General features: G+C 32.7%; 2 protein-coding genes and 1 non-coding gene across 4 annotated transcripts in view; 1 reads left to right on the top strand and 2 right to left on the bottom strand.

Annotated features, from left to right (window-relative positions):
• The window catches only part of LOC123694870 (WD repeat-containing protein 44), a 31118-nt gene extending 23007 nt beyond the window's left edge, over nt 1-8111 (bottom strand). For both annotated transcript variants that reach the window (XM_045640470.1, XM_045640471.1), the window contains exons 1-7: nt 7923-8111; nt 7075-7225; nt 6551-6669; nt 4457-4545; nt 3606-3701; nt 2849-2989; nt 2025-2137 (exon numbers count right to left, since the gene is read on the bottom strand). In XM_045640470.1, the coding sequence (XP_045496426.1) occupies nt 2025-2137; nt 2849-2989; nt 3606-3701; nt 4457-4545; nt 6551-6669; nt 7075-7225; nt 7923-7990 (777 nt within the window). In that variant the 5' untranslated portion in view covers nt 7991-8111. The remainder of the gene's footprint in view (nt 1-2024; nt 2138-2848; nt 2990-3605; nt 3702-4456; nt 4546-6550; nt 6670-7074; nt 7226-7922) is intronic.
• On the bottom strand, nt 5633-5716 carry Trnal-cag. The gene has a single exon. It is a non-coding gene; the product is annotated as a tRNA-Leu (tRNA).
• Nucleotides 8112-14428: 6317 nt separating the features above from the next.
• On the top strand, nt 14429-26521 carry LOC123695163 (glutathione S-transferase 1-1-like). Its single transcript, XM_045640912.1, has 5 exons — nt 14429-14555; nt 17899-18040; nt 23773-23973; nt 24822-25027; nt 26114-26521. The coding sequence occupies exons 2-5, from the start codon at nt 17900-17902 to the stop codon at nt 26214-26216; spliced, it is 651 nt and encodes a 216-aa protein (XP_045496868.1). The 5' UTR covers nt 14429-14555; nt 17899; the 3' UTR covers nt 26217-26521.
• The last annotated feature ends 1079 nt before the right edge of the window (nt 26522-27600 follow it).

Here is a 27600-nt window from a genome sequence, read left to right as displayed (position 1 = left end):
ATCTGTACCATTCCTGGTATAATTATGGGCAATATTAGCTTTACCATATCCAACGATATACCATCGACACCCATTGCATTCGAATGAAGCGCCTTCAGTGCTTGAATAACGTTTTCTTCCGATACATTAGTGAAATGAAACATCGTATCACTGTCCTGATAGCGTTTTGCAATGAAATTGTCGATTATATTCCGCTGGATATCTCTGTTGCCCGGTACATTAAGAAAATGGTTATTAATTTCATCAGGATCGCAAATATTTAATGGCAGATCAGCGTCATTGCTTTCCTTAATATTAACTTGATCTTTTATGTGCTTCCACAGAATCTTAGGATAATCAAAATTGGAATTAATGTATTTGTCGAAATATACATTTTTTTCTCTCACAATAGCCTCTTTCACATATTTCTTTAGCTCATTATAATAGGTCCTATACTCAGCGCATTGTCTAGCCCTGGCATGTGCTTCATCACGCCGCCTCATCATCAGTTTAATATTATATGTTATCCAGGGATAGCTTTTTTCTTTTAAATATTTAGTTTTATTAGGAGCATAGCAATCAAAAATGGAAAGCGTTAAATTAGTTAGAGCATTTACCATTTCATTAACATTTGATAGATAACGTATGAAATCCAAGTTTATATTGGAGACGAACCGGTTGAACTCCACAAAGTCTATATCCTTGAGAGGTCTGAAAGTAATCCATCTGGGTACTGGTTTCTCCTTTTTGACATTTATAACAGAACATATAAAAGCGTGATGACTGAGACTCGGAATATAGTCTACTATAACTTCTTTTATAGGAGAGTTACTACAAACTAGATCCAGTAGTGTTTGGGTTTCACCAACAAAATGAGTAGGTTCTGTAACATACTGATTAAGATTCATAGTATCTAAAAAATGTAATAATTTTTTTGAATTAGAAGTTTGTGTATTTAAATAATTGATATTGAAATCACCCAATATTATTATCTTATCGGACCACACAAATGAGGCCAGAGATTCGCTGATAGCGTCAAAAAATGTATCGCTATCCAACCAAGGCGGTCTATAGGCAGTACCAATAACAAGGATCTTGCCCCGGACAGCTAACTTAATCCACATCTGTTCCACAAGATCATTGGGGGGATGGGAGAGCAACGCGACTGCTAGACCTCGCTTGATATAAAACCCAACTCCACCACCCCGATTTCGTATAGAAGCTGGTCGAGGGATGTGTTTGAGCCGATAGCCAGGCACTCGCGGCGCTCGCCCCTCCTCTCCCGCACGCAGCCAGGTCTCATTAAGTGCCAGAATATCTACGTTATGCCGCTCTACTGCGACGATAAACTCTTCATGCCCCGTTCCCAGTGAACCCGGATTGAGAAAACCAATTTTCAAATTATTCCCATTCATCATTAAATAAATATAGATATATAAATGTAACTAAGATATAATAAGCAGTACATAAATATAATACTTTTAAAACCGCATTTTTAATATTTATAAATATGGGGGAAACACAAATATATTTATTGAGAGTATTTGGGGGGGCTTTCATAAAGGCAAACCGGCACACAACCACACATATTACGCTACAGACGATTAAACTATGACTACTAGGTGAGTCAGAATGACAAATCTTGTAATTGAATCTATTGTTACATGAGGGCACAACATACAAGCACAGATACAAGTTTCCAACCAAAATTTCTAAGTTAAAATACAGAATACACCATATTATAGATTCAATTTTAAAATTACCAAAATATTTTTGTGGACAAAGTATGTAATTACAAAAACAATACTTAAAAATATTTAGACAGTAAAATAACACTATTTTTATTTTTTTGCTTAAAAAAATAAAAGTAATATATAATATTTTTACATCTTTTACATGTTTTTCAATTTCAATAGAATAATCTAATTGGAAAACGAGGAAAAAACCTTGCGCAGTTCAGTTTCAGACCGTATCCAATGGGATGACGATTTCGCATCGCGTCTATTATATGAATTACTACTTATTATATGAATTAGTGCACATACCTCCACTCTGAGCGAGTCGAGATGCGGTTTGCGTGTAGTGTGCGCGGGCTGCGAGCACACGCTCACGTCGTCGCCGTCTGCTGTCGATAGCGTTTGTGAACCGTGCAATTTGTCTGTGAATGTGAGATTGAATTATTGATTTTTTTTTGCATTTTTTATTTTTACATACTAAAAAGGCATAGAATTATATAGTACTAGATGTGTCCCGCGGTTTTACCCACATTGCTCCGCTCCTATTGGTTTTAGTGTAATAATATAATATAGCGTATCGTAAGAAAGTCACAATTGCACATTTAATATTGTTGTAAAAATAATACTTGGGGCGTGATCTATAATAATAATCGATATCAAAGCCAAAAATATAGTTTTAAGAATTTTAGTTCGTTTGTCTGTATGTATGTCCGGACTTAATCCAAAAAGTACTGCTAAGAAGTCGGGCGAACATATAGGTTGTATCATCATGCTAAGACGAAGGAGGAGGACGGAGCAGCGGAGCAATAAAGGTAAAACCACGGGACACAACTAGTAATAATATAAACAATCAAATATCCATGTAAATTTGACCAACTCAGCCACTCGTGACTGTGCCGTATTGAGTTGATGTTCATTCCACTAAGGTGGGAATGATATGGTTGTTAATCATCTCATCCGCCCCGGATTGTCGTGAAAGGATGCGGGTTCGAGTCTCGCCTCGTGATCGATTTTTTTCTATTGTTTATAAATTTACATGGATATTTGATTGTTTATATTTTTACTAGTTGTGCCCCGTGGTTTTACCTTTATTGCTCCGCAAAAATATCAAATTCAATCAAATATCCACTAACTGCGTTTCTTCTTCCTGGGCGGTGCAACGGGTCCAGGCAAATGGGTATGACTCACAGCTACTATGGCCGTTCCCCCGGATCTTTGTTTCAGACTGTTTGCTTTTGTACTCGCTATCACGTCTGGTTCAGCCATTGCTAGCACTGTGGATGTAACAATAAAACAAAATGATACAGAATTTTTCAATTTTGTATTACGGTGCATTTACATCAAACGAACATAGTGCTAGAGGAAGAACATTCTTTCGTGATCTTTACGTGTAAACGTAAGCTCGTATTCAGTGGTGTTCTGTATTAGAATTTAGAATATTGCATAGAATCTTTTCTGAAACCACTAAGAACAACGAAAGAATGCTACGCCTGTTTACACTAAAAGAATTTGACATAGTGGGGTTAGAATGAGCATTCGCTCGTTTGATGTAAATGCACCGTTAGTCGCTAGACTATGCTGCTTGCTTTGCTATGCTACCTGGTTAATTAAAATCAATCATAAAAACAACATTTGCGTTAAAATATAGCTATAACAATAACAAAATAACATGTTTAATAACATACAAATATTTTACATGAAAAAGGAATGTCTGTCTGTTTTCATGTCTTATATAGTCATTGTTTCCACCATATGCTGAGTCTGAGCCTTTTCGTAGTAAACTGTTATTTTTATTGTGTATTTTTTTTTGTTTATGTGTTTGATCTTTACTGCTAATAAATTCTTATTCTATTCTATTCTTAACTAGGTAGGTACTAAACGAAACCTTACCATTCTGAGTTCTGTCTGTATTCAAAGGGTCGTCAGATATCGTGGAAGGTTCTCGTGATGATGCGGAAGGTACTGGAATGTTCTCTCTTATGTTTGCTACAAATTAAATAATAATATATAAACAATATTGCTATTTAACTCACACATACATATAAATAAACATTCATTTACAAATAGTACTGTAGATTATGAGATGATGAAAATATTTCATGTATTTGTGAAGTTAAAACTGCTTTGTTGACCATTTCCGGTTTATAATATAAAATATAAATATAACAGGATATTTTTTATATTATTTCAAAATTTACATGAATGATAACTAAACAAGTGTAATAAATGTCTATAGTTAAAGTATCTGATATTCTGAAACGCTTATCCATCAGGAAATAACAACACAAAAAATATGTTAACTTCCTTGTTTTTTGGAATACCAATTAAAAATATAACCTACTAGCGGTCCGCCCCGGCTTCGCCCGTGGTACATATTAACGTTTTCTCTACATAAGAACCATCCTCGTACTTCAAGGAATATAATAAAAAAAGAATTATCGAAATCGGTTCAGCCGTTCTCGAGTTATGGAATTACAACGAAAAGTGGCATTGATTTTTATATATTAGATAGGACATTAAAATTTATTATTTATTATATATAATGTACTAGCGCGGCTTCGCCCGCTTTGTCTAAAACCTAATAAATTATATACTAAAAGTCTAAAACCTTCCTCTAGAATCACTCTATCTATTAAAAAAACCGCATCAAAATCCGTTGCGTAGTTTTAAAGATTTAAGCATACAAAGGGACATAGGGATAGAGAAGCCGACTTTGTTTTATACTATGTAGTGATACTTACGATGCGACTCCGCAGCCCCGCTGAGTATCCTGCCGATCCTGCCGAGTGACGTCATACTCTGTAGACTCATCGTATCGTGCGATATGATTCTGAAATTAAACATTATTGTGTTAAATCAATGCGCATTTTTTAATATTGTGTAATGTAGAAAAGTTCGTTTTACAATATATAATACAACTAGCTGCTCCGCGCGGTTTCACCCCCATGGCTCCACTCCTGTTGATCGTAGCGTGATGATATAAATTATAGCTTCCTCGATAAATGGGCTATCTAACACCGAAAGAATTTTTCAAATCGGACCAGTAGTTCCCGAGATTAGCGCGTTCAAACAAACAAACAATCTCTTCAGCTTTATAATATTAGTATAGATATATTATGTTTTACAATATATTTAAATAATAGCATATATGTTTTACAATATTTTAAACGTAATGTACATTGCTTGAATAGTTTTGGATATTATATGAGCTTGATATTGAATTTAAATTATTTAAGTTTTTAAAGCGTCAGATAGAGTAATAAAGTTGAAGTAATGTTTAAACTATGGTTGCATACATATCTTAAATCAAGCAACTATTAAAAGGTAGTACATATATTATTTAGTAATAATTTGTAAGTGTAAAAAATAGGACGAGATTACCACACGAAAACGGCAGTAATACATTTTTCATGTAAATAAAAATAATATACCATCATACCTATATCGCCATAGAATTCTAATAGCTAAAGATCACATCACAACATCCTGTATATTTAAAAAAAGTGAAAATTCTTTTAAAACCTTTAATAATACGCTTACACGTTAACCACAGACCGTCATCGGGCAAAAATTAACAATTCTTGTTATTGTATAACCGAGTGTTTACTGATAGGTATCGCGTGCATATTGTGTCCCAGTTAATTAAACATTGGTTTTAATTTATCGAGTTTTTTGTCACTGCAACCTCATTATACGAAAGCGGTAATGCTGAGAGAGCGGGATTTAAAATGGTATAGTTTTGGTTAAAATTTACGTTCTTATCAGACGGAGCGTTGTTTTATCAACCGGTAGTAAAATAATTTTGGCGACGAAAAAAAAACGAATTAAAAAAGTTTGACATAATGTGTAAGAAGATATATACCAAAAAAATGTGATTAATACAGAAAAATATATAAATAATAAAATAAAAAAATATTTGTCAGAAGTGGGATTCGAACCCACGCCCACAGAAGTGGACTGCGACCTGAACGCAGCGCCTTAGACCGCTCGGCCATCCTGACTTGTAGACTCTAGATGAAAATAGGGATAGGTTTATAGATATCCATGAGTCAAATATTTTACGATAAATTACGACAGGTACGATAAAAATAGCTGCTTTTGACTCAATTACAAAATATGTACTTAAGTTTTTTTTCACATTTCGGAAATGGAATATAATTTTTATTAAAATAATCTCTATTCTCTATCAATTTAGATAAGTTCGAAAAGTGCATTTGTAAGTACGAATGTATATTATGAACAGAAGAGAAAAGACGCGGGCAGAAAGCTGTTTACATAAATAAGCATTGATTCTTGTTTGACAAAGAAATAACATTCATATTATTTGAGTGAATCACATGAATTTTATGATTCACTTCCACTCTATTGTATTTAAATAAAATGTAGTTTCAAATTATATTGATTGTTTCTTTATAAGCCTGGCCATACATGTTATGATTTTCAGGAATTTTGAAGTTTTGTAAACTTATGTCATGAAGAAATATATTTGTTTGTTACAATTCCACAAATACAAATGCCAAGAGTCAAAGATTTAGTAATGAATTAGATAAAAAAAAAAACTCTTAAGATAATGATGCCTCAGGCATAGATAAACTTTAACAACCATAATTACTTTTAAAGATTCTTAACAATATGTATATGCTAGCAGTGACTTCAAGTTAACAAAAGCAGTAAAGAACTAAGTAAAACCTACAGATGATCATCAAAATAAGTTCATAACAAGGCTTGCCTCACTAGAAATTATAGTATTTATCGATAATTAGTCTCCAATATACGCCAAGGACGTTCAAGGCAGGTGCATAGGTAACTAAAAATCTAAATCACTAAAAACTCACTTGAATGGATGCTCCAGAGCATACGCATGGTCAGATTGTTGTGGAACGTCAGGTTCGTCTTCTTCCTCTGTTTGCATGCACCTCCGTAGCTCCTGGAACCTGCGACGACCTTGTACCACCTGTTAAGTAAATTAATTGATATGATTATATTATTATATTGAAGAAATAATAAGTCATTTTTTCATGTTCATGAAGTGTAACATTGAACAGTAAAAAATAATTAACATGACTTTGATTGTATCTTTTGCAAATTAGGCCTTAATGTTGAAAAAAAGGCTGTAAAAAATACCTCTAAATGTTGTGCTTGAATTAAATTTCTATCTAATTCAAAAACTAGTGAGAATCAATATTTTCTTTTATTAATATCTGCCATTAATAAATAATATTACTTTGTACATTTTATGGAACTACTAAAAAGATATCTAAATGGGTCACAATTGAAAAAGTACATGCCCCAAGAAATTCTTTATTCAATATTCATACAAATAATTTACTTAACAGGTACAAAACAAAAAGCTCCTCACATGTTTAACAGAGGAATGTTCGTCCACCAGTGTCTCTTTGGTTCGTGTGGCAGCTGCTTCATCTTCAGCTTTGTTACTCGGCTTCTCCTTCTCCTTGTCCGAGCCACTCGAGTTGTCTGTTATGCTTATACTCTTGCAGAGTGATGATCTCCTGGTATATTGAAAAGTTATATTAGAAAAGATATTAACAAGTATATTTATTTAAGTTAAATATGGAGAGATATAGATTTTTTTTTTGTATTAATAAAAAATATGGAATAAAAATCTAGTAGTAAACAGTAATAAAGTAAATATGTTTTGGTATATAAACAGCAGTCTCCGTATTATTGTAGTAAAAGCTGATGCGGCCAATTCACTTCCATATAGTTTCAGTGAGTTTACAGTTTTATATCCATAATATTGACCAAATAATATTATATACATAGAAAATATCTCCACACATGAATTTATGACTCACTTTTTTGCAATATAATTTAAAATAGCACTTTTATACATAATGAAAACTTGGAGGGCAGAACCTAGTTTCACAAAAGTAGTAAAAGAACTAAGTAAAACCTACAGATGTTCATCAAAATAAGTTCATAACAAGGCTTGCGTCACTAGAAATTATAGTTTTTATCGATAATTAGTCTCCAATATACGCCAAGGACGTTCAAGGCAGGTGCAACATCTGGTACTTACACCTATTGTTGTCCTGTCCAACTTGTTACAAAAACACCCTCAAATTAATGACACAGCACAGTTATACGATAAAGGTCAAGCTCAGCAGCGGCTGTAAACATGCGCTCAACGTATATGGGAAGGATATAGCAAATTATTAATAGGATATCGTTCTAATAAGCACTTACTTCGATCCCCTATTGGGTGTGAAGTCTTCTGCATCGTAGAACTCTTCAGAGTCGCTGCTGTCGCCCATTTCGAATCGAACACATAAAAAATGTAACACAGATCAAATTGATACACCACTTTTCTAATTCATTGTTGATCACTTATTGTTAGAAAAGAAAGTTGTAATTGATAGATTCATTCACAGAACTCGACCATCTTAAAAATATGACACTTATGTCATCTGTCAACGTCACCCTCAATGTCAACAGGTTTTCAGTCCAAAAACCAACAAGCAATTCGAAAACAAACTTAATTTTTGTTACCTTAACATTATGTTTTTAATATTTGTCTTTACTAACAAAACATAACGTAACTTCTACAAAGCATAAGCTTTTTCTACGTTAAATTCCCCTCGGATGTGTAGGTAGTTTCGATAAGTTCGAATAGGTTATTCTGGTTATTCTCATAATATAATACAGTGCGACACAAAAGAGATGACAAAAAATGAGGGCGCCACCGTCGCTCATATAGCAACACTGATACTGCGACGCAAGCAATCTTGATACTATAGAATAAAAATCAAAAAAATAAAAAGTAATAAATACCGCGATTTAAAGTTGTTTCATTCATCATCGTGTATATTTAAGACAAAAATACATTAGTATTTTAAATGCCCTACCTAGGTCAAATTTTACTTAAATGTATTTGGAATTAGTTTATAGAAATCGGTCAAGCCATTTAGACTGCAGAGGCGCACATAGAATCAAACATACGAACAAACAAACATACATACATACAGCTCAAACCTAAGGCTCAAACACATTACGCTCCTTCTGGGTCCGTCAAGTAAAAAAAACAAGGTGATTTGAAAACTACATATTTTTATTTATTTTTAGTAGATATTCTCCTTCATTTTTACTCCCTTGCTCCACTATCCTGCGTACTGTGCTTTCAGAAACCCCTATAACAAACGAATTAAGATGAATAAAATCAAATAGTACATTTAACATATTTATTTAGTAGCTTAAAACTATTTTTTTTTATGTCGGAGGCCAAGACTCACTTTGGATCCCTGCGTCCACTCTAGTAAGTAGCAAGTAAGGATTCATAGATAGCTAAGGATATAAGTAATAAGGATATAAGTAATAAGGATATAAGTAAGGATTCATAGGTATGAAAATAGTTATCACTATACTATTTAAGGCTGGTTGGATTGGATATAACTTCTTGACTCAAATTGTGCTGGTCGCACTATAAAAACTAGTTTTTGTTTACATACAAATAACCTCAAATTAAATTTCAAAAACGTTATAATCGCCATAGATACGTACATTAAACACTCGTCACTAATGGAATATACTATTTTACGTAGTACTGAGCAAAAATAAATGGAATCTCACCGGTATAATCTGCTGTACGTCTGTAAACGTTTTCCAAATATTTTTCTCGTTTTTCAGCTTGAAATTATGAGAAACACCGAATGAAAACTTTATATATGGCATCACGGACACCGCTACGTTTAACCTTTTTCATGATTTCTCCTTTTTTGAGTAAATTTCTTGTTTAAAATAACAATTTTATCTCAACTTCACCAAATAAACAACAAATTTTTATTCAACTTGACAGCTGCATTGATAATTCAGGGTTGCCAGATAGGTAATGAAAAAAAAATTAGTTCCAAATTAATTAATTTCATCTCTTTTATGTCGCACTGTACCTACATTCTGTGTTAATTGTTAAATTAGTGGTTCATTAATCCTATAGATAGGGAGGCGAGGTAGCTAAATGGCGTAATAAAACGGCGCCGTCGAGACTTATCAAAATCGATAGATAAAATAATTTTGAAAAGAAAAGCTTCTATGGTAAAAACCATTTTAGCGGTGGGTTTGGCGTGTACGGATTTTCAAAAATGTAAAAAAAAATAGTTACTTGGGCATTCTCGAGCGCGTCAGATATTCATACTACGTATGCCCCAAGTGCCTCTGATAACAACGGTATACTAATCTGCCGGTTTGCGTGGTGGGGCTAGGCATATTAATTCGTCAAAAATGCACAAAAAAAAAATTTACTCGAGCGCGTCAGATTTTCGGAAGGGGTGTTAAGTAGGCCCCAAGGAAGCTCCCCTTAAAAAAACTGACGATTTCGGCGTGACGATAAGTTACGATGAATTTTTGAAAATGCAGAAAAAAAAAGTCCTTTTGAAATACTCGAGCGCGTCAGATTTTCATAGGGGAGGTTTATCTCGGTCTCCTGAAAGCATATTTTCTTAATCTGACAAAAATGTTGGTGGGTTCTCTTAATCTGACCGAAAAAGGTTTGAGAGTTTCTTTTTTTTAATCATCGTTATTTCATATCAATTTTTCTTAACACCCTCAGTTTTCGAGATATACTCAAAAAACCGGGAGTTTGAGTTTTTATGATGCTTCAAGTCAAAAAGTTTTAACTTTGGACAAAAATGTAAAGAGACCTTTTTTGTGTTAAATAAAATTACCTTTTTTGTTTATTCAAACTTTTTTTTTGTAAAATGTATCGTTCGCGACTTATATACTGCAACGCGTTTTTCGGAAGACGAAATGGTTCCTCCAGACTTCCGGTCACGCGGAAACCGGCAGATTTTGTATTTTTAGTAAGTTTTAGATTATATTCTTCAAAATAAAAATAAAAACAATCGCGCTCGAGAATGCCGGATTAACGTTTTTTTTTTTACAAGTTCGCGACCCTATAACTTGGCGGCGTCAAGGACTTATCGTCAGATTAGTTAAATTTAGTCTTAAAACACTAAAATCAACCCCCAATATCTTAATCTGACGCGCTCGAGTATTTCAGACTATCGATTTTTTTTTACTAATCTGATCGTCTATCCTGGGCGCGCGTCACTACTTAAAGAGCTAAATAGTTAACAAGGTTGTTCTAATATGTCTAAGGTATCTCTCATATCTTAAACTGCCACGCTCGAGTATTGCAGAAAATTCCCCTCTTCGCCTCCCTATCTATTATGTCATATAACAAAGCTATATGATACCTATGGTATGTAATATGTGTATAAAATACCTATATGTGCTTAATAGTTTAATATTATTTGATTTATCAGACATAATTTCATGCAATTATTATGTATAATTAAAAATCTAAACACGCTCTAGTTTCGGTACGATTAAGTATAATGAAAGGATTATCTAATTAATTTGTCATGAAAATATCCCGTTGTTAATAATTATAATATTATTGTTTATAAGGAAAAAGATATCACTATCATAAACAGGAAATAATAATTAATGGTAATGGATGCAGTCTGTCCAAATCACAAAACTATTCTAGTTAAATAGTATAGGTACCTATTTTGTCATATTTATTGTTAAACTTTGCTTAAGTAGTTACTAAGAAGAGTGAAATGAAGTAAAGAGTGTTCACTGTTCACTCTTACTACAAAGAGTGTTTTTTAATGTTAAAATACCCACCTAAAATCAAACAGCTTTTAAGAGAGTACAAGTCAATAACTGCGTTAAAAACAACCGACTTCAAACTTGCACTTGCAACATTTACAAATACAGACAAAAATGCTCATAAAATAAAAACTACTGGGCCTATCCGAATAAAATTTTTATGGGACCAATTCGACACCATCCCACATCGAACAAAAAAGAATCACGTAAATCGGTTCAGAAACCTCGGAGTAATCGGCGTACATACATTAAAAAAAATAACATACCGGCCGAATTGATAACCTCCTCCTTTTTTTTGAAGTCGGTTTAAAAGAGGACATAATCTGTAATTTCCATACGTCCATGCTTAAGTCTCATTTCCTGGATTCATTTACTAAGAGATCCATAATTATTATTTATTTGGTTTAATATCTAATTAGTTAACTTTCCTTTGCTTCAACCAAACAGAACTCACTTACCTCTTTGTTAGCACTGCACAGAAGCGCTAACGAACCCTTCAACAATGGTAACAAGAGAAAGACTATCTCCGTCACAGAGAAAATGTTACATATTTAGAAAATTAACACCTAAGTAATTTAATACAATTTCACTTTCATATCTATGGGCATAAAGTTCAAAATGGGAGGTACTTTAATATCATCAGGGGTCCATTGTTTTCCGTCACGGATGTGACTCCTTTGAGGATGGATACTGTGCAACTTGATACTGTCTGGACGATGACCGCGGATCAATTTCGTCTAACAAAAGAATTAGAATATAGCAAACAGAATGTAAAACCTTAGATAGGTAATTATTAAGGGTGGACCCACTAGCGTTCATGACCCTAAAGGGCCTGTGATTGTGACGTCATTCTGCGTCTCCACCATCAAATCACATATTATAGGTATGCATTGAATTATGAATAGGTACCAATCATGAGCAAGTTCATAATCGGACTTGTTTTTTGCTGTGACCACAAAGCAAACTCAATGTTCAAACTTTGGTATAAGTAAAGCTTCGATAAACTTCGACTAATTTTGTTGAAATGACAAATTTTGTCACATTTTTTTAAGGAGCCGAGGTCGTACCACCGCGCCACCGTCCTTCGCGGTCTGGCGCGTCTCCATTTTTTATATCATTATTTTTTAGATAACTAGGTTCTGGATAATATTTCTTTTCCTGAAAAGTAACCTAGCACAATAGGCATGTAGAAATTTCTTCAAGTCAAAAAACATTCTCGATTGTCATGCAATGTTAGTCATAAATAAATAAATAAATTATCCCAGATCATTAGAATATTTTTTTTTATTATACTTATAATATCACAGACTAATACTAAGTACGTATACAAATAATATGTATTATATAGTAGGTATAACACTATGTTGTAGCCTTGTAGGCAACGTGGATGAACTTAGGGGCTTGGAAGCAAAAATAATATAATATGTTTTTTGCTGTACTTAGGTACTTAGTTACGAAAAAATTTTTAATTGAAGATTTTATGTGACGCAAAGCCACAGAATACATAATATCGAATAAGTAGCTAAACGCGCAAAGCTTAAATGACGAAAAGCTTAATAAAATCAAGTGAAAGTACAATAACTAGAGTTTGTTATTCGAACGTTTTAAACACAGTTTTACAACATTTTTAAGGAATATATGTATTTTGTCTATGCATAGACCTGTGTTCACTGTTATACTGTTCTGTGCCTGTGTTGAACTTAATTAGGAAGGAACCTATTCTTTTTTAAATTTAATTAGAGACCAGAGAGATAGGTTCCTATTTCCGGACTCCGGTATGACAAAATCATAAAACCCATTATGATTACAAGAAATACAATTCACGTATGACGATACACACCATTTTCGAAGTCGGATGAGAAGTAAATGTTGTCATACGAGAACAAATGTTTATCCTTCTAGTGGGATTTCCCATTAGTCAGATCCCGTATGTTTCAGTATTTTAAACACCTACAAATTAATTTTACCACATCGGCTAAATTTGTAGGTATGTAACATGTAGGTATTACACATTTGAATGTTATAGATTTCGATTAACTTCGATATGGATATAGCCCTGTATATAGCTTATAGGTGATAAGTAAGTTTGAAGTGTTTGCTGTGTATTACTATCTTACTAATATGACGTATTTGCCTTACGATACGAGTAGATAATAATTGTGAACTTAGATTGTAAATGATAAATTAATTTCACGTGGAATTTTTCCTCTAACAAACATACGGTCTACGTTTTTGTTTATTTATTTTGACTTGCAGGTTATAGACCTAAGAAGTTTCATCTATTTTCAAATTAACTAGTTAACTAATTATTGTTTCTATATTATTTATTTAAATTTAATCATAATCATACGCTACTAAAATATATTAATTGCTATTAAATTTGTTCACTCACAAACTCGTGCTCATACATAAAATGACAAATCTAAACACACACACATACACCCACACTCACACGCACACATGCGCCCACACACACAATACATACACACACACACACACACACACACACACACGAATACACTCCACACTTAACTATTAATATTTTGTTATTTAAACAGTTTATTTTTCTCATGTAGATAACCTATTTTAAGTTAAGGAAGAGCGGGTTCTCCTGACACAGGTTTTATATTAAACTTACTAGGAGGGCCCTACTACTCCATATTGTATGAAATTGAGAAGGGTAAATAAACTATTTTTATTTTTTATTTTATTTTTAACTAAGTAGCTAAGACATTTTTTTTTCAAATAAACTTGGGTATAATTTTTATAATCACTTCGAATTGCGTAGATACCAACGTTAGGTACCTATCATTTGAAAAAAAGTTGTTTGGCGGAAATTACTAAAGATAAATACAGCCACGTATTCACCAAGTATTCTATGATTAAAAAATCATAATCGTGTGTCCATGTCTGTAAATTATAAAGATATCTGTGGATAGTTACATATAATATACATATAGTACTTAGGTTCTCACATAGCTAAGTCACATAGGTACTCTAATTTTAGCATCAAATAGGTAGTTATAATAGCTGTAAAACTGTTGCATTCCATAGCAGTCCAATTTAATGAAATCCTATCATGGGGATAACTGGTATAACAATGCGTCATACGCGGCGCCGTGGTATAAATCTGACAATCTCCCCCCACAACAGTTTACAATCACTCCGCTTTTCGTACAGTCGGTCGTGTTCCCGCTAAAACATAAAAAAGTAAGTTCCCAGTGTTACCATTGTGAAATTTTTAATTAACAAGTGTAAAAATAATTAATAGTCGCGTGACAATTTGTAATTAAATCGTGTATTGTGTTTTTGGATCGTATCAGGTAACAATTTCGAATGCTATGGAAAATCGCAAGCGTGAAATTTAATTGATTTGAATTTTAAGAAAGTTTAACGGTATTCGATTTTCAAAAATGTTCGTGATTTATATCGGTTACATGGTATTCTTCAGCTTATAACATTCTGGAATTTTCTATATTTCAAGTACCTACCTACATGAGCTTTTATGAGCTTTTACTAAAATAATTATTTCAAATATATACCTAAATATTGTGAGTAAGGGTGACTTTGTATTAAAATACTTAATTAGAAACTAGTTAGAATAATTAATTATCGGTAGGTACATAATTATGGTTTAAGTTTTTCATAATCAAAGCACCAAAAAACTATAAGTACCTAGGTACTTTGAATTCCGAACCACACTGAAAAGAAGAGAAACTTAAATTGTATCTTCAGAAAACTGTATAGTTACCTATAATGTAAAATTCCAAGCTAGGCTTGTAAGCTTGGAATTAATATCGTTTCTTTAGAGGAACGGTGTTATTTATTTAACCAAGTTTCAGTTTTCACTGTTAAATTATCGTCAGATATAACTGTGTATTTATTGCCGGCATATTATATATAGCTTTATCATCTCTTTGATTTGCATATGTAGGTACCTTAAATTCAAAATATTTTTATCTCTGGCGCGGCCGGCGTCCGGACTCCGGACGATGCATCGCAGCGAAATAAAATAAATTACCTAGACAACTACTTACTACTAGTACTAATGTACGGTCTAGGTACTAAGGTACGTTCTCTGTGACCGTACCTTAGTACTCATATGAAAAAATTATACAAACCAATCAAGTAGTAAATACTTAAATAGATATCAAAGCTACGTCTGTCTCAATTGAAATTAAGCTAGTTAGGTACCTTAATTCCTAATTATATTTTGTAGGTGAATTTAACGGGTCATCTAGACTTTAATAGATATTATAAAAATATTTTTAATTGACTGTTAGTGAGCGAGTCTAATAATTCATGCTCACTTTTAATATTATTTTTTTCTTGTTTAACTATACCTAAGTAGCTAACTACTAAAAATTTATACCAAGAAGTTTTATCTACCTCTTAGATCTATCTACCTTCGAAATAGTGAAAGGCAACAACCATTCTGCGTGAGTAATAAATTTAAAAAAAACCTTATTATTTCACAGATATATAAACATTACTGTGTATTATTTCCCACGCATAAGAATTTTTTCAAGGTTCAAAAAACTCGAGACATGGTTTGACTTCACGAAATATGTTTGAGCATAATTTAGCAGACATAGGTAGGTAGCGAATGATTAAGATTTAGCTATAAATTATTATATGTATCTATCTACCTATATGTGAGTCTGTAAGGAATATAATATTCTATGGGTCTGTCCGTCTGTATAATAAGTTAAATAGGTTTCTGTTTAAATAGGTAACTAATTTGGAAACATAATTAGTAGAAATGTGAATATTGACATGTAAAAAATCTTAAGAGTAAAAATATTAGTTAACATGTTTTATTTTTTTTTAAACTTATTTTCCAAACAGATATATATTATGCTAAATATGACCTTTAATGGCAAACGAATAATTATATTTTTAAATAAATAAACAATATATTATTGAGCTTTAGTATATCCTCCTATTTTTTACGTCTTGAAATAAGAAATAATTTCAATAGATGGATAGGTAAGGCTACCGAAGTCTATTAGTCAAGTATTCATAAGGGTTAAAAAAATAGATAATCTATATCTCCCATAAACATGTGCTAATTTTATTAGGCTGCAAAAGTGATATTACATAGTTAATGTGTAATAATGATTAGGTTAAATCTTCTAGAATTTACTTCACCTATAACCGGTATAAATTACAATTACTTAATGTAATATTTCAAACAACCGGTTATTTATTTATTTCGAGGTTAACACTGTTTTTTTCTAACCTGTCAAAACTATGCAATTTTTTGTCCCTTTGATCAATCGAATCGACTTTATCAAGGCCTTTATCCTTCAATACAACTGGACAAAGCCACGATTCCGCATTCATAGTAATTGTAAATTGTTATGTAATTACTAATGACCTAGAGTCTAGGTCCTAGACGATTCGATTGAATCCGTGACCGCGTAGGTAGGTACGATTTATACCCACAATTAAATACCTAGGTAATAGAAAATTGTAAAATAAACTAGCAAGTAGCAACACGATGACAATATTGAAATAGTAATTACCATGATGAAGCCATGATGTCATTAGATAATGAAAAACATATAAATTAATATTATACCTAACTAAAATGGGGGTGAACATATTACATACCTATAACCTACCTATATAGAGGAATATATATTTTTTTTTAAGTACCTAACTAATAGGCTAATGAAATGTAATGATCGTTAACTATTGTGTCTCAGAATTAAGAAGCACCATTGAACTTAACGATAGATAGTAGATTTTAAATATGTACTTACATACCTAATTTTTTTCATTATTTACTAATAATTACTTACTAGTTATAAATCAAACGCTATTCTAAATTACAAACAATGTCAATAGATAGAAGTCTCACAGCGTGTTTTTTTGTGATAATACTTATAATTCATAGGTAGGTAAGAAATAATAATATTATGTAGATTATAGATTATGTAGTATACCTACCTACATTTATCAAGTTCGAAAACAGACGAAACCGGTTTCGGCAAAGTTTCGGTCAAGCAAACTCCAAAAGCTCATTTCCTGCGATTTGCGAACCTGTTACATAATGCCTAATATTAAAATAACTGAATGGAACAATTTGTGGTTTAGAATCGTAATTTTATTGAAACTAACTAAGTAGGTACATACTTACCTATGGTTTTGTTTTCAAACAAAATGTTAACGGACTAACTACCTACTATAAAATAAAACAGCATCAGCGAATCTTACGATTTACGTCATACCAAAACACAATACCTACAAGTTAAAAAAGGTGGAACTTTTCAGCCTAAAAAAATTATTTTTACATTAAAAATTCCGTTCATACGTTCCAAAACATCGTTCTTAAATACGGTCCACATAATTAAATAAATTGTTTTCTTATGCGTCCTTAAATAAATCATCATCTTATATATTATTAGTATGTTCCCAATGCCTCCTATGAGCGCCTGAACATGACCTGAAATAGTCTGTGCCTGAAGTCTGAACCCTCATAGGAGGCATACACCCCGCTGGCTAAGTGCGGTAGATAAAATATAAATTAATTAATGGTTTGGTGTAGCATGCCCATGGACCTCTACTACGTGCCCGGATCCGCGCCATGCCGCTCCGTGCTGCTGGCGGCGCGCGCCCTGAACCTCAACCTGAACCTCAAACTCGTGGACTTGCACCATGGGGAACACTTGAAGCCTGAGTACTTGAAGGTAAGCTTTTAATTCATTTTGAATGAATGAATGAATGAATGAAAATACTTTATTGCTTTGCATATAACAAAGACAAGATTAAGATTTTAGATTACAGAAACAGCAAAGGGCGGCCATATCGCTAGGTAGCGATCTCTACCAGTACCAGGCAACCCAACAATCAGAGGAAATATAACAATACGATGTGGATGAGCAATTATGCATTTTATGTGTGCATTAAAGGTCTGCGTATTTTGATACATTACAATTTACATGATGTAGCTGATACCTATAATGATGCAGAGTGCGTTAGACATGTATATATATTATCTATGTAAATAACAAACTAGGTCAGCTGAATACCAATATAACTATTTCCTTCTACAAGTTATTATTCACAGGATGTGTCCTGTGCAATCAGGATCCAAATAAGTAATAACTATTACAAAATGTTCCAGTTGCGTGACTTGAACTTGAAAAATCGATAACGTTAGCGACTAGCGTTTATCGATTCTTCCGTTACTTTTACTTATGCTTGTTTAGCTTGTTTTCTTTTTGGTCATTTATATAGTAGTTACCTATTAGCTTTTCGCCCGCGGCTTCGTTCACTTTGTCTTAAAATTTTATGATAGTGTTATATTATCCATACTAATATTATAAATGCGAAAGTAACTCTGTACCTATGTCTGTCTGTTACTCAATCACGTCTAAACTACTGAATTTTAATTACTAATTTTATTGCGAAATATGTACCACGGGCGAAGCCGGGGCGGTCCACTAGTTATCTATAAAACCTCCTCTTGAGTCTTGACCTACTCTATCTCTAAAAATAGGTATGTATAGGTAGGTACCAATATTACGATCGGAAATTATTTGGCTCGAAATGTGACGTGTGCGTGTGAAATAAAGTTCCCAGAAATTATACATATCGGCTATCAACAATTCTCATAGTCATATTATATCTGTTACATTCAAATAAATCAAAAAAGGTACAAACAATCTCAGGTTTTTGCTGTTCAATTAATAGGTATCTACCTACTTACTTACCTATATTGTTAAAATTTTCGAAGAAACTCATTAAATTGTCGAAGAAACTCATTAAATTCGTGTATCATTAAGTATATTCCTGTGCAGATGTTACATAATGACGATAATGACTCCATATGATGTCAATGCCAGAACAAAAAGAGAATTCGCGTTATTTTTATCTCGAACCCACCATAATTAGCTGTGTGCGTTTTACCAATAGTTCTGTTCAAAAACAAATGACTTATCATCAGATTTTGTACAGGGGAAATAAGCCTTAAAACACTGGTAATAGTGATAAATTTCCTTTGCCGTAAAACGAAGGCCTAGTGTTGAATGTGTGAGGCAATTCAAAGCTGAGTTCATTGAACTACAAATGGTACTTATTTATTTATTTTCCATTACATAATACTTCAGATTTTATTATCTGAATAGGTTCAACACGCATTGTCCTGTCACAGAATACATAATAAGTACCTGTGACACCTATTTAGCGAGTAAGTAATTAATAACATTTTGAACGTTAATATTTAAAACTTCTGTAGAAAAATGCTCGAAATTTATTCAGTCGACTAGACAACAAGAAATTACTTCGACAAATTTCAATGTACGGTTACAGTTTGAACCAAGTAACTACGCAACTAAAATACCAAGTTGAACCGGTATCAAACATTCCTGTCTCGATTGCTCCTACAAGCTTTGAGCTTTGGAATTCGCTCAATGACCACATTTTACTGTTTGGGACAGTTTAAAACGAGTTCAAATGTAGTTGACTTATAATGCATTATAGCTTGATTGTTTTATTAATGTAAATGGTTGCGTACTGAGCTTTCACCAGTAGAAAGTTCAGTGGGTGTACTAATAATAATAGTTACTTTCCTACTGAGTGACAGGGTTTATATGTTTTTGTTTTTATATTGCCTCAACGAGGCCGAAATCACCATGAGTGGCTATAGTTTATTACAAAAATGTTATTTCTACATTTTAAATAAGGTAACGGCACCAGTGGTGGACAAGCATCCAGTAATGGACAAAATAAATATAAAATTTAAATAATAAGACCAAAATAAACGTTATATAATTTGGCAATACTTAACCCCTTATTGCATGAATTATTAAGGAGATGAAATAAAAATTATTTTTTTGCAAAAAAGTGTTTATTAGACCTTACATTATGAGATCAAATTGAGAAAAAAAATTATTTACTTATATTATAGAAAATATATAACGGCGCCATATATGGACTCGTATGCAGTGTTTGTTGTATTTTTTCTGACATATATGGCTTCGTATGCAATTAGAAAAAAGTAACTAATTAATAAAATAAAAACATATTCCGGATTAATTTCACACACACGGTTGCTAAGCCCCAAACTAAACTTAAGCTTGTATCCTGAATGCTTAGTCAACTGATATGCTACATATACTTTACATAAATCCTATCCTACTTATATTATAAATTCGAAAGTTTGTGAGGGTGGATGTATGTGTATGTGTTTGTTTGTTACTGTTTCACGCAAATACTACTGAACCGACTTCTATGAAATTTAGCACACATAATATAGAGGGTAACTTGGACTAACACATAGGATAGGTTTTATCCCGAAAATCCCACGGGAACGGGAACTATGCGGGGTTTTCTTTGAAAACGCGGGCGAGGCCGCGGGCGAAATGTTAGTACTTTATATGGATACCTAAATAACACCCAGAATCACAGCCAACTTATACTTCGTGAAATTGCTTAAAACAATTACGTTTGTCATTATAACATAAAAACACGTTATATTTTTCACATAACGTGAAGGAACGAAATTGGAACAATATAGGCATAGCTGACGGGCGTTCTTCTTCCAAATTCGGTAATGACTAATCCCATCAGACCGTACAGAATCAAAGTGAAAATCTAGATGTCCTGCAGGAGTTTTTCGTAGCTTTTTTACGGTAATTGGCGAGTCAGAAATACTGAGGAGACTCCAGAGATGCCGATGTTTCTAAGTTTTTGAGAGACGACCACGTCTTTTGGTAATAAGAGCTTTCCCTGACTTTCGCATTTGCTCTGAAACGGCTAATTAAAAATCATACAGTGGCATATAGCATGAGTCTGTATTTATTGATGATGATATAATATTTACATGCTTAGCATAGTGAGATAAAAGTGTCTAGGATTGATACTGGAACAATCAGTGAAAGTATCCTTGAATGCTGTGCTTGAATGCATACCCAGCCACATATGACATAATATATTTTGGACGGAATGCATACGAAGCCAAATATGACAGATTTGGAAAAGTACAAAAAAACATGATTAAAGCAAAAAAACAACCTAACCAAATGTTTTACCTTATTTTAGAAAGACTAAAGAATGAAGAAATATTTTTTTTCATGGCTTTACTCACCTTTTTGATATTGAAATCTTAATTTGAAAATCACGGTTTTTTCCGCGCACCCAAACCGTCGCACGCGCTAGACTAAATCTATAATATATCTGATGGATAATATTTACACTGTATAAATTAATTACATTCCAATTCTCGATGAAATGCTGTTTAAGATGTAAGGTAGTTTTTTTAGATATTGTTTATAGTTAGCCTATAAAAAATTCATAAACTTCGTCGTCCATATATGGCTCTGTATGCGGTAAGGGGTTAAAATAAAAGTTTGGTTCATAAACTATCAAAATACGACACTTCGTCTTATTCGGTCAAAATGTTTGAAGATGGCATAACTTTGTGTTTAGTTGCTGCGACTCGTTTCTAAGAAGTCCGTTTTTACTAAGGAAGTAAATCCTTAAGGAAGTGAGGACACAATTTTGTTTTTAAGAATTTTTGTATAAATCTTAGCAAAATTTGACATTACTTTTATTTATAGTAGTTAAGTGTACGAAATATTACACCATTTAGTATCATGATAGGTTAAGTTATTTAAATAAAATTCGTCAGTGTCCATAACTGGATTTAATTCTATGGATATATCCATTTATGGACAAATGTCGAAACTAAACTTTTTTTTAAGATATTAATTACATGCGCTTTTCTATATTGTCTTTTCTTTCTGATTAATAATATACCTATCACGACCATTTCGAACACAGGGTTCCAATATTGTACAACAGTTGTCCATGACTGGATTTGCTTTGGTTCCTATAATGGACATTGATATTTTTTGTTAAAATTACACTCCCCGACAAATTGGTAATGCAATCAATGCCCTTACGTAGTATATTATTATTAGTCTGTGCCCTTAATAATGGGGATAAAGTAACAAAAGCCGCTGAAGGATTTGAAGTGCTAAGAATAATTTTGCACAATAAACTATCAGTTAAAAGTCCTAAGGTCTGCTCAATGGGTCCAACAACATAATATATATCTGAACATGAAGAATATATTTTAGAACAATGGGTCGCATCGCATCCATAAGCGCATTGTAACGCATCTATCATCTCTGATGAACTGTTTGGATAGCGATCCATTCCAATTTAGCAGCAGATAGCGGTCTGCAGCTAAATTCCACCACCATACAGCACACACACTTAAATTTAATCCACACCATCTTGACAACAGTTTAAAAGAAGCTTTTTGCCTCGTGCTACAATTTGGAATCCATATCGATGGATCGATCAGATTAAGGCTGCTATTTGCGGTTCACTTCACGAGTGTAGCGGAATGCCAGGAAACAGAGAGATATGGTGGAACATCGTGAAGCAGGTAACATCTACCCTTCAAACCTCATGTTGACCACCCTTCACTCTGACTAGAGTGATACGACGAAGAAGAAGAGTTCCCAAAATGGATGGATGTGTGGCAGTACTTTTTTTAGTTATATTTTTCATCCCTGACTTATTGAGTAATAATAGAAAACCCATATTGTTTTTTCTTAACAGATTTTTTCTTATTTAACGATGCATTTGTCCAATTTTTTCCTAGAAAATGGAAATTAAGACTGTTTAAAATATTATAAGTATGCAAAATAATTAATAAATACTATTTTTTATAAATACATCCCAGATTTATTGTATTCCAATCATCATTTGCAACATTTTATTGATAACTATAAGTCTTCTCCAAGTGTAAATGACTGGAGAAACAACTTTAGGTACAGTCCATAAATGGGTGTTCATAACTGGATGTTGTCCAAAACTGGGTGTCCATCATTAGATTTTAACTGTCCAACACTGGTGCAAAAAAGTGGTTTTTTAATTTATTAATAACTTCATTATTTATGCATTGTAATCTTTTTTCTAACAATGGTTATGTTAAACTAACATTGAACTAAAGGTATTCAAAAACAATATCCAATAAAATTAAAAAACCTATGAGAAATTTGCAAAAAACTTGAATTTTTTCCTTAATCTGTACAAGACTGGTGCTAATAACTTATGCTATGATTAATTAAAACATAGCTAAAAACTTGAGAAGTGATGTTTTAAATAAAAAGAGCGTTTGTCATTTGTGCTGAGCACACATGTCAGAAGTGAAACTACGCAAGATTCAAAGATAATAAAATCGTCGTCTTATTCCTTGACGCGACTTTGAAATTGTAGGTACCTACTTACTCTAAACGCGCCTAAAGAAGTTTCACTTCAAAAATAAAACTATTGTGCCAATTTATGTTGTAAGTTTTGGTCCCTTGAATTACGTTAACTAGGTATATCCTGAACAAGTGTAGAGCGTATTTCTAAGGGCCCCCACAATATAACATCAATAACATCTTATTTATCATTGTTCCAGATCAACCCACAACACACAGTACCAACATTAGTGGACGATGGTTTCTCAATCTACGAATCACGCGCCATCATCACATACCTCGCCAACAAGTATGGCAAGGGCTCCACATTGTACCCAGAGGACCCTAAAGCGAGGGCCCTGGTCGACATGCGTCTGTACTTCGACATTGGCAACCTTTATCAGAGATTTAGCGACTATTTCGTAAGTTATCTATTTATATTTTTAGCTGGCAAAATCTGTGGTACGCTTGTCAATGTTGTCAACGCGATTCTGTATAACTGGCTATTTAATCTGTGGTACAATTTTGACCGCGATTTTCGAACCTACTATGTGACTCTCAGAGCAAGATGTGACTAAAATAGTATTATTGAAATCACTTTCGATATTTATCATATTTATATATGAAAAAGAAAATTTCATTAATATGGTTTCATGACCTAAAGAATAAATAACTCTTAAAGCCTTTGAAAAAAAATTTGCTCAAACGAAATTAATTTTCGTCATTCGCAATAACTGAAATTTGTCAGAGATAGTATTAAGTATATTACTGTGGTCAGTTTTTTTTCGAGTACTGACTGGATAAACATAGCAAATATCGACATATTCAATTTCTGCAAATCATTAACCGCTATATTAACAGTCGGCTTAAAGTTGAGCGTGATAGCTATGACTTACAAGTTGCAGTTTCATAATTATTAGATGTCATAATTATTTATCATTGTTAATATTATGTACAAACTCAAGGGCAAACCACTTTTAACTGTTAACTACTTATTTTAATAGCATAAAATGCAATAACATTTGATGCTATATACATAAAGTTGGTGGCTTAGCGTTCTAGGTATCCCGCCCTACGATACCTATATTTTTTTTTTTAATTTAGCAACTCAAGACAAGTTTTCCTTCTGCACAAGGATATTTGTTAACTTTTTGAAAAACTGAATGAATAAAAAATAATTAACCGTGGGCCGGTATGAATCCGTTCATCTATAACGTTTTTCAAACATGTTGAACTGAAAATCAAATAAATAATACTTAATCTACCACAGTATCCCCAAGTGTTCGGCGGCGCTCCAGCCGACAAGGAAAAGCTGGCCAAGGTGGAAGACGCTCTGAAGATGCTGGACAACTTCCTCGAAGGCCAGAAATACGTTGCGGGACCAAACCTAACCGTCGCCGATTTGAGCATCGTCGCGTCTGTTTCTAGCTTCGAGGCTTCGGACGTTGACTTCAAGAAATACGCCAATGTTAAGAGGTGAGGTTTTGGCGATAAAATGTCCTTGTATTTGGGTATAATAATAATATAAATAATTCTTTTATTTTATTAAAAAAAAACATAACCGCAGTCCGCAGAATATCGGTTTGCTAATTTCCGCATTATTTAATGACACAAAGCCGGAATTGAATGACCAATTATTTCTTAACAATTAACATTATAAATCATTACACCTCAACTTGTAGTAGGTATGCCTGATACTTGGTAGTTAATTATTACTATCTCATGGTAAAACAATAGTCATGTTGTAAAAAATAAAACTATATTCAGTAACTAAAACAATGCAATAGAACAAATCGTTTGAAATTTAAATAATAACGTACCTACCTAAGGCTATAAAATATTTAAGTCTAGCACTATAAGTTAATTTAGGTTATAGTAGAATTATCAATAACCTTGGCATGGCAATTACTGGTATAGTACACTATACTAAGTATGATAGTATCGCATAGCTGTTATAGATGCAAGGCTACACGCTAGTTGCATAGCATTTAATCACTTGACTCATCGCTAAATTTGTATGAACGTTGTTATTTATTGTTCCCATGTTCGTAAAACAGCGCCTGTAAACTTTAATTGTTGTGATAATAATGTTGATTTCTCTTATCTGTTTTACAATGTTATTACATAATTATAGACAATGATAAGAATTAAGATAGCATTAGAGTTCGTACAGGTAAATAAAATTAGTATTATAATTTTTATTATTTTATTATTTAAATTGCCAATGTTTTGCTAGGAGAAAAATTTGATTCAATCACGCCTGAATAGTGAATACCTCATATCATAGACATAGACTATACCACAGCATAATAACTAGTAGCTAGCCAACTATACATATTATACTACCCTTGATACTTCCTCCTGTGTTCCTCATAAAAAACAGATTTAAATAAAAATTGACACAGATTAGATATTATAGGTACTTTAAATTTAATATTATTTTCGCAATGTGTTTACACACCTGCATCTTTAGCAATAGGCGGCAATTAAAATTCAATAAAATTTCCAACTCATTTAACATGATTTCAGAACATAAAATAAAAGTAATATTGATATTTTCAGATGGTACGAAACAGTGAAGACCACAGCTCCAGGATACCAAGAAGCAAACGAGAAAGGCTTAGACGCATTCAAAGCTCTCGTAGCTAGCATGACTAAGAAGTAAAAAAGAAATAACTAACAACAGGGTTGCCAGCAAACGTAGTATTTTTACAAACACCTAAATTAAAATTATAATTAAGATATTGACGCTCCACACTGCTTTCCAAGGTTACTTCAAATGAGTGCTTATAAAATCAGTGCTTGAATTAAGAGTGCTTTTATTGTCACTTCATTTTTGAGATAAAAAATACTATAGCTGGCAACACCTGATATAATTTATTTCCTTGTCTATCCTTAACACGTCTTTGCATAAGATTTTGTGATATAAGATTTAGAATTTAAGTCACAATAAATGAACTGAATTTTTGATTTACTTGTTTTATTTCATGAATACCTAAATAAAATTTTCATCATCTTTATACTTTACTAGCTTGCCGCCCGCGGCTTCGCACGCTTTGTCTAAAACCTAATAAATAATATACTTAAACCTTCCTCTTGAATCACTCTATCTTTTAAAAAAAACCGCATCAAAATCCGTTGCGTAGTTTTAAAGATTTAAGCATACAAAGGGACATAGGGACATAGAAAGCGACTTTGTTTTAGTGAATAGCACTTGACTAAGATTTCTTTGAAAACATAGGTACTCCGTATTATGACCAGAAGTTTCGTGTCATGGAACTGTCCATTTGATAAATTTAAAACATAATTATACAGCATCCTATTTTTACTTTTTTTCTCTATATATTTTGCGTGTAAGCTTTAAACAAAATTTTATAAGCGCATTCTAGTAAGAGCTAGTGAAAATCAAAATCGATCCTGCCGCTTTTAAGTTTGTATGGAATAATCTGTTACTCCATATACATTAAAAGATTAGTACTTTATTATGGAGTGAAGAAGCAAACATTAAATTTTCTGTATATTTAGAAATTATACCAAATAAAACACATAATATTTACATTATTCTTTATTATCTTTGTCTTTAAAGTAATTACAGATAGGCACTAAAAAAATAACCATGCATATGTAAGACCATAATATATTTAATTATACATCTTCGAAGCTAGTGCCGTTGTTGTCGAGTATGGCAGCCCCACACGCTTGAGTATTGATGGCAACCCAACGACACTTATATTGCAACACCCAACGGCTTCAACGTTCAAATTATTTTAAAATACTAAATCACTGTTAGGGCAACACTGATTTTATTTTTAGAGATCCCTACTTTATTAGAAATTAGTAATTTTTTCAGCAGTTTTTGTATGTTTCTTGGATTTGTCCACGAAAGTACTTCTAGAAATATGGAGTATTTTAGTAAAGTCTTGTATAAATCTTTCAAATATAAATTTAGAATGTACCACCCATAACAATATAACTCAACATAATCTCAATAATGCTGTCAACATGAGAAACAAACAATAAAAAGCGGAGAAAACGTTCCACCGAATCCA

The sequence above is a fragment of the Colias croceus genome, chromosome 10 (genome assembly GCF_905220415.1).
Source record: "Colias croceus chromosome 10, ilColCroc2.1".
Taxonomy (NCBI): Eukaryota; Metazoa; Arthropoda; class Insecta; order Lepidoptera; family Pieridae; genus Colias; species Colias croceus.
This window is presented reverse-complemented; position numbering and strand designations above follow the sequence as displayed.